Here is an 8,720-nt window from a genome sequence, read left to right as displayed (position 1 = left end):
GATATGAACATGTACGGCTAAGCACAATTGATAACAGTGCATCTAAATTCCAAAATCAATCTCCATAATAGTCTGTGTGTTTCCTACTGCCAAAGAAATGTTTTAAGTAAACATTCTTTTTGTAAAGAAAAAAAAATGTTGGTAAAAATGAAAATCCAATTAATCATAAGTAAATTCCTGTTAACTGAAACTTGGGGGAATATGGCTAAAGTAATTGGGGGGAAATTTTAAGAGCATATAAGCTCTAAAAAATTAAATATTATGAAAATAATAGAGGGATGTTAATCATAGGGTCTCACAATTTGATGGGGGGGCTGAAGGAAACGGGAAAGATTTGGTGTAAAACACAATGTATTCAAAAACTTTGTAAATAAATCAGTATTAAAAACACACAACAGAAAACGTAGGAAAGAACAACCAAACTTAAGGAAAGTAAAAGGAAATAATAATAAAGACAAAATAAGTAATTGATACAAGAAGAGACAGAACTCAATCAAAACAAACAAAAGGGGAAAAAAGATCAATTCAGTCTACACAATGAATAGTTTATATAGACAGCCCTTTGAGATACTTGACAAAGGAAATAGGGGGGAAATTAACTATTCAGGTGATTAAAAAAATGAATTTGAAAATAAAGAAGAAATGATGGATTTAGCAGACTTTAATAATGAAAAAATAATTTCAGGAAAAGAAAACAACTTGGCCACAAAAGTAATTAAAATTGCAGTAATAAGTCTGTCCTTTAAAAATATACAAGTTCCAATGACACCAAAAGCATTAACAACAAAATAAAATGAAAGAAATTCTGTTTCATCAAAGTGGAAACTATTATGCCTCAAAGGACTTTCTCAATAAAACGTAGAGTATCCTACTGAGTAGATGACAGTAATGTAATGACAGAGTGCATGCCATGCTGTGCTGCTAACCGAAAGGTTGGTAGTTCGAATACATCAGCTGTTCCACAAGAGGAAGATGAAGCCGTCTCCTCCCATGAAGGTTCACAGTATGGAAAGCCTGATGAAGAGCTATCATGTGTAGGAACAGACTCCAAAGACAATGAGTTCTATCAGATAAGTGGTTTACCAGCTAGACTATAGAAGGAAACCTACAACTCAACAACAACAAAAAGACAACCTTAGGAGAATAAAATGGGCAAAGGACTTGAATACATATTTCTCCAAAGATCTACAAATTGCTAGGAAGCACTTCAAACAAGGCTCAAATTGTTGTTGTGTATCATCAAGTTGGAACTGACTAATAGCTGACCCTTCAGTGGATTTTCACATGCAGTAAATCACACAAGATATTAATCTTTCCCCCGTGGAGCAGCTGGACTTTAATCACATGCCTTTGGGTTGGCAGTGCAATTTGTTACACCTTAGTCACTAACACTCTTTCTAGTTTGTTATTAGGAAAGTCAAAATCACAATGACATGCCATTTCACATCTACATGATATTTTCAGTTGCTTTCTATACATCTGAAAATTTGATGGGGAATAAGGATGACAGAAGAACAATCAATGCCTTTGCACTGTGGTGTCAACAAAGAGTATGAAATATACATGGACTACCAAAGAACAAAAGGTCTGTCTTGAAGGTGGTACAACAAGAATGCTCCTTAGAGGATGGTGAAATTTCATCTCACTTACTCTGGGCATATTCTCAGCAGGAGCCACTCCTTACAGAAAGACATCATGCTGGGAAAGGTAGGTCAGAAAAAAACAAGACCCTCTGTGAGATAGACTGACTCATTGATTACCACAATGGACTTGAGCATGACAGAGATCAAGAGGTTGGTGCAGCACTGGGCAGAGTTTGTATCTGTTGTTCATAGGGTTGCTATGAGCTGTAGTCAACTTGATAGCACCAAAGAGGACTATTAAAGGAAAACGGTAAAAAGGAAGTAACAATGATTGACAGTGGGATAGAGAAACTGGAACCCTCAGCCATTGCCAGTAGGAATGTAAGATTGTGGGTGCAGATATTGCAAGAGAAGATCTGGCAGTTCCTCAAAAATTTACACAAAAATTTTACCTTCTAGCCCAACACTTTCTATGGTCTCAACAAGAAATACTCCTTGGAATATTATTCACAATAGCCAAAAGGTAGAAATAACTAAGTATCCATCAGTAGATGAATAGATAAACATAACTATTATAATATTCTTAGAAGTAGGAGTGGCATCCACTTCCATAATAGCTTGCCTCTGAAACCCTATGAATCTGGAGAAAGGATGAAAGGTATACAGGTGTCCAGGACTTTCGTTCATAGGGTTACCATGAGTCACCTAACAGCAACAACAATACCAATAACAGCACAGGGAGAGAGAGGGAGAGCAGTTGTCCTAGTGGACGGAAAGCCATGCTCCCAAGCTAAGGGTGAGTGACTCTACTCCGCGGCCCTCAGGCCTGCCTTTAATTGTTTTTGGTGAAACATTCTTCTAGGTCGTGTAACCCTGGTATGTCCACTTGCTATACAGAGGTAACTCGTGGTTGTTGTGAAGCTGAACACTGTGACACTGATGAGTCAAATGCGAGAGTAGTTACAGTGTTTGGTGGAGCACCCGATTAAAACAAGCTTGGAAGCAGAAGTGGCATCCACTTCAGTAACAGCTTGCCTCTGGAAACCCTATGAACCTAGGGAAAGGACGAAAGTGATACCGGTGTCCCGTACTTTTGTTCATAGGGTCACTATGAGTCACCTACGACTCGATGGCACTTAACAACAACAACAACGACAACATTATAATATTACTAAATCGTAAATAAAATTAATTTCTGAGACATATTATGGTATGGATGAAATTTGGACACATGTTGAATGAGATAAGTGAGATACGAATACAAAGTACAAATACTGTATGATCCCACTTATATGGAACATTTAGAATAGACAAATGCATTTTTTAAAAAAAAGTGTATTAGTTTTGCCAGGTCAGGATTTTGGGGGAAGAAAAAGTTGATAAATTAATGTTTAAAGAGTACTAAGTTTGTCATTTAAAAAACTTTCAGAAATGGATAGTGGTGATATATGCATAATAAGATGAATGAAATGATGTCATTAAGCTTGCATTTTAAAATGGCTAAAATAGTATTTATTTCTTTTATCATGTATGCATTTAAAATTATAAAATACATAGTATAGCCAAAGAAATAATAATTTTGTTAAAATAAATAGTACTATGAAAAGCAAAATTTTTAAAAAGGTAGAAGATCCATGTAATAAAAAGATCCAGAATTCTACTAAAGTTTTCTATGCTATAATATTTTCCCAAAGCAAAATAAAGATGGAAATTTTCCCAAGCCATTCTCTGTTACTTGAATATATTCCTGAAGACAAGTCAAACTTGGACTACAATCTTAGCTGTATTAATAGATACAGATGTCTATCTCTAGATAAGTGTAAACCTATAACTGCTATAAAAGTAGTTATATAGCCTCTAAGTATTAATAAAATACTATATCTAGTCTACAATATGATGTTGTTAGTTGTGTTGAGTCAATATAAACTCATGATGGTCCCATGTAATATAAAATTTTAATTTTATAGCTCAGTAAGATTTATGCTAGAAATACAAAAATGTTTTTGCCTTAGGGAATTTGCTGTTTAATTTAGTATAGGGAGATATTTTAAAAAAGAAAAACTATAATCCTTTCAAATACTGCCAAAGTTTCTTTTCTGATTAAAAGTCTTAATTACTAGTAATAAAAAACCCCCTTTTTTATTCAAAACACCTTTTATCAATTTTGTTTTCACTGAAGAAAAACCATTAGAAGTGTCTTAATTAAGTATTCTGATTCAAATAAACAGGAACTATATTCTTTCATTGATATTGTACAAACCCTTTCCATGGCCCTAGCTAATGCAATACAGCCAGAGCAAAACTAAGGCTATAATGCTGAGAAGAAAGAATCTAAATTGCCATTATTCTCATGTCATGTGACTATCTAGAAAGTTTAAGACTATTAACTAAAAAGCAATTAGAACAAATTACATGCTTTGTAAGCTACCCAGATATAAACCAAACATCTAACAAATAAACGATTCTCATCAACTACTTTAAAAATACAATAAAAATAAGATGGTTTGTATGATAGCAACAAAATTGTTCATAACTCCTAGGTAAAAACTTTAGCTGAAAATATTCAAGCTCCATTTAAAGAAAGGTAGTGATAGATATATAAGAAGATTTGCATAAATGGAAAGGCATGCCATTTCTTGGGTAGAAGATAAATATCATATATCACCAACATCATAAATATTTCATTATTCCCTCAAGTTAATCTGAAAATTCAACAGAATCTCAATGAAAACCCATGAAATGTTGGATAGAAATTTACAAGATGATTATAAAATTCTTATGGAGTGGTAAGTGCTTGGTAAAAAGTAAGGTATACTTAAAATATAACAAGAAGATAAATTTTCTCTACCAGACAGCAAAACAGATTATAAAACTACAGTAATGAGCACACTGTATTAGCATAGGGAATGACAAACTTACCAATGAAACAAAATAGAGTCTAGAAGCAGATTCATGTATAAATATCAGAGTTTTTAATATATGAAATGATGGGTTAGTAATTAAAGTGTTGGGACGATGGACTATTTATTTTAAAACAATACACTTAGATACCTACCTCACACCATATACAAAAATCATTTCCAGATGGATTAAAGAGCTAAACATAAAAACAAAACAATAATAATATTAGAAAAAAATTTAGAAAAATATTTGCATAACCTCAGGAGAAGAAGGTTTTCCTAAATAAGATACATGTCTAAAAAAGCCATAAAGAGTAAGATTCAGAGGCCTGGCATAAAGTTAAATACGTCTGCAGGGCAAAGAGAAAATAAGCATCATTAAAAGAGGAATGACAGAGAAAATATTTTCAGTATATGTAACAACTACAATCATACATTACAAAGTACTCCTTCAAATTAGCAAAAGCAGCCCAATAGAAAAACAAAGAACAAGATGAGCCACAGTGGAAATACAGATGGCCACAAACAAATGACAAGACACCAGTCAGAACAACGAAGAGACACATTTTAGAATGTCACTTGGGAGAAAATTCTTAACAGTTGATACTGTCCAATGTTGGGGAGGGTGTGAGAAAGAGTCACTTAAATTGCATGGCGGAGACTGGGCCAGCCTTTTTGAAGGACAGCTGTGGTAATGCAGGCTACGTCTATCAATAATGGAAGTGTCTTTCCAGTCAGCAAAATGTCACTTGTCGGAATCCTGGGAAAGTACTTGTTCATGCAAATAACACTATTTGGTGGAAGCAATCTATTCCTGTTCAAAGAATAAAATGTTTATCATGAAAGGCACGTTGCTTTTATTATTGGGTATCTTCAAATAGATTTGACTCATAGGGACCCTGTGTGACAGGGGAAAGTCCACTACAGTATTCCTTGGCTGTAATCTTTAAAAATGCAAATTTCCATGTCTTCCAAAGAGCTACTAGGCGGGTTTGAACTTCTAACCTACGTTTCAGTTACAACTTCCAATGCGTTTTAGCTAAACTCCCAAGTGCTTATCTGTTTGTACCACCAAGACTCCTCATTAAGAACACTGGTGGTGGTTATAAATAGAACCTAGGATAATAATGGGCCTGTGTGTATGTAAGAGGAGCAAGGTTGGCACAAGGGTTAAGATCTCAGCAGTTTAGAATTTTATCATGTTTGTGTATCACATTTGAAAATTTACAACCAATTTAAAAAGTAAACATACTATACAAGGGCAACCAGTGTACTACCTAATTAATTTAAATGCTATATTAAAAGATGACTTTAAAAAAACCAACCCAAACAACTGTTAAATCATGGAATCATCCAACTTGGTATTGGTGTATGACGATTTTACATATAATCTGTAAAACTGTTTCATTCTAAACTCTCCAACTTTACAAAGAGAAATTTCAAGTTTGAAAGGCACCGACATTAATTCATTTTAGTGGCATCCACTTCCTAAACAACATGCCTCTGGAAACTCTATGAACTTTGAGAAACACCTATAGCTATAGAAAGGCTTCAGGGTTTTGTTCATATGTTACTATGAGTTGTGCTCGACTAGACGGCAATCAACAATAACAATATATTTGTGGGACAATGATAGGCTACAGAGGCCTCAAGAAGAGTCTTATTGAGATTATCACTGATGACGGTGGAGTTTATGTTGCATTGGTGCAGGTGTAGACTGAAATAGTTCAAGAGATCTGTAAGTAAGGGAAAAATGCAATGCTTGGGAAGGCAGAAGCCCTGAATTCTGAGTTGATGTCTGCCAAGTACTTAACCTCTTTGAGCTTCAAATTCCTCATCTTTAAAATAAGAGTTAGCTATTGTACGTTATGTGAGACAATGTACGAACAGCACATTGAACATCATTAAGTGCTAAAGATAAACAGATGAGGTTAATAACTGTTTACTCTGTGTGACCTTCCACGCTATTTGGGCAACATAATGAGGCAAACCTCCTAGACTTCCTGTAGAAACTCATCTAGATTTAACTCTTTTCCCCCTGAAATCACCTGAATCCTTTCCCATTAGAGAGTCCCAGTCTAGGTAAAACCAAACAAACAATGCAAAACCACTTGGATGCTAGAGCTGTAAATTGAGATGGGAGGAGGCTGCCAGTTTTTCTTGTACAGAGCAACTGCTGGGTTCTAATCACTGACCCTTCTGTTAGAAACAACACATAAGGCACCAGGTCACCAAAGCTCCTCAGTCCAGGAAAAGTAGTGGCCAAATCCTTTCTCTGTTAAAAAAAAAAAAAAAAAAAAAAAGCCTTCCCTTTTCTCCACCCCCAGTAAAGCCTAGTCAGACAAATGTTGCATCTAAATAATAATAATGATACGAGCCACACTAACGAATGGAGCTCTGGTGATGCAGTCTGTAGGAAGCTGCCCTGCTAACCCAAAGATGGCGCCTGTCTGGGGATTTGAACCCACCAAAGGCTCTGAGGGAGAAGGACAGGCAGTCTCCTCCCAGCTGACTTACAACCTCCAAAACCCGCTGGAGAGTCAGCTATGAGTTAGTTCAGTCTCTATGGCGATGAGATATATTTTAGTTGATGCACACAGAATACTGTTGCAAACCATCTAGTCAGAACCAGCCCAGGCCTGACTCTCCAGCGGGATTTCAGAGGCCGTCAGAGGCATGGGAGGAGACTGCCCATCCTGCTCCCATGGAGGAGCTGGTGGATTCGAACCATGAGGCCACCGGGCCGCTTCATGTTACATCCATTCTTTAATTATAGCTCCCATGCTAGGTGATACTTGGAAAACCAAGTCACTGCCTTCCATCCTCTTCCAACTCTGTTCGGTAGGACACAGGAGAACTGCCTCACAGTGTTTCTGCGCCTGTAAACTCTACTGAAGCAGATGTACACGTCTTTATCCATCAGAACACTGAGGAGGTCAATTGCCTGCCTTTTAATCAGCAGCTTTAACTGTTAACTTTAACCACTGTGCCACCTGTTGTTGTTGTGTGCCATCGAGTCAGAACATAGTTGACCCTCCTGCTGGTTTTCAGAGGTAGTTAATCACACGGGAGGAGAATGCTTATCTTTCTCCCACCAAGCAGTTGGTGGATTCGAATCATGTGCCGTCAGGATTCATGGAAGTTACCACTAGACCATCAGAGCTCCCTAGTATACCACCTAGTCCTATATAAAAAGAGGTCCTGGTATCCTTATTTCACAGATGAGGAAACTGAGGCATCAAGAGATATATTAGCCTGAAGTACATATTAACTAGCCCTTTATAGGAAAGGTTTTATGAACTCTGAATGAGATTCGAAAGGGTACACTTGTTTTTTAATGTAACAAAAATACACACTTATTTTATTTTAACAAACACAGTTACTTTTTTTCTTTGCAGCACAGCATGACCAAAATACTTCCTTAAATGTGTAGCCATTTTGTTGCCACTGTTTTATCATAAATAAATATGGATTTATGCTCATTTTCCTTCCTTTTATAGATAAAAGGTAACATGCCATGCTTCCCCTATACATTGTCATTTTAATTTTTCATTTAACCTACTTTCCATAGAATCCATTAGCTCTTTGGAGCTACGCTTCTGCGCTCTCAGACCTTCAGTCCTCACTAAAGGGCAAAGGGAGTCCTGGTTGTGGGGTCCCCAGGGAGTTACTAATCCCAAGGCTGGGCTTTCTGGAGGTTCAAATCCACCAGTCATGGGGACTATTGGGCAGTCTCCTCCCTTGCAATCCACAGCCTTGGGAATGCAATAGAGGATCAGATGTGTGTTGGTTCTGACTGCAAGGCAGCAAGAAAATGAGACTGTAACGTGCAATAGTGAGCACATTTTTCTCATGAGCCCTAAGTAATTCAGATGTTACCCACAGAGACAGACATATGGTTCCATAAAATAAGGCCCAGAAATAATCCTTTCAAAACACAAATGTCTACTGCAGTATTCTTCAACCCAGGTCTCTATATCTTTGGGGATGAAGTGATTCTAACACACACACCACTCCATCAGTCAATGTCATCGAGTCAGAACCGACTCATAGCTGACCTTCCATTGATTTTCCCAGGCTACGAATTACACAGAAGTTTGCCCATGTTTCTCTCAAGGAGAGGCTGGTGGATTCGAACCTCCAGAGAGGCACAGCCTGAAACACACCCCCAGAGTATTTAGGCAGGTATAACTTTAAATGTCTTTGCAGGTCCTCAACACCTTCCCTATGGGGCTTC

The 8,720-nt window shown here is 36.9% G+C and overlaps 1 protein-coding gene across 3 annotated transcripts in view; it reads right to left on the bottom strand.

Moving 5' to 3' along the window:
- NTRK3 (neurotrophic tyrosine kinase, receptor, type 3) overlaps positions 1 to 8,720 on the bottom strand; it is a 620,856-nt gene that overhangs the window by 9,792 nt on the left and 602,344 nt on the right. Inside the window, exon 16 of one of the 3 annotated variants that reach the window (XM_006885181.1) lies at positions 4,639 to 4,680. The exons of the other annotated variants lie outside the window; for them this stretch is intronic. Within the exon in view, the coding sequence (XP_006885243.1) occupies positions 4,639 to 4,680 (42 nt within the window). The remainder of the gene's footprint in view (positions 1 to 4,638; positions 4,681 to 8,720) is intronic. 3 annotated transcript variants of the gene reach the window in all.

This window comes from Elephantulus edwardii, unplaced genomic scaffold (genome assembly GCF_000299155.1).
Source record: "Elephantulus edwardii isolate Elephantulus edwardi_28Jun2011 unplaced genomic scaffold, EleEdw1.0 scaffold00041, whole genome shotgun sequence".
Classification (NCBI taxonomy): Eukaryota; Metazoa; Chordata; class Mammalia; order Macroscelidea; family Macroscelididae; genus Elephantulus; species Elephantulus edwardii.
The sequence above is the reverse complement of the archived record's forward strand: the minus strand, read 5'-3'. Positions and strand labels throughout refer to the sequence as shown.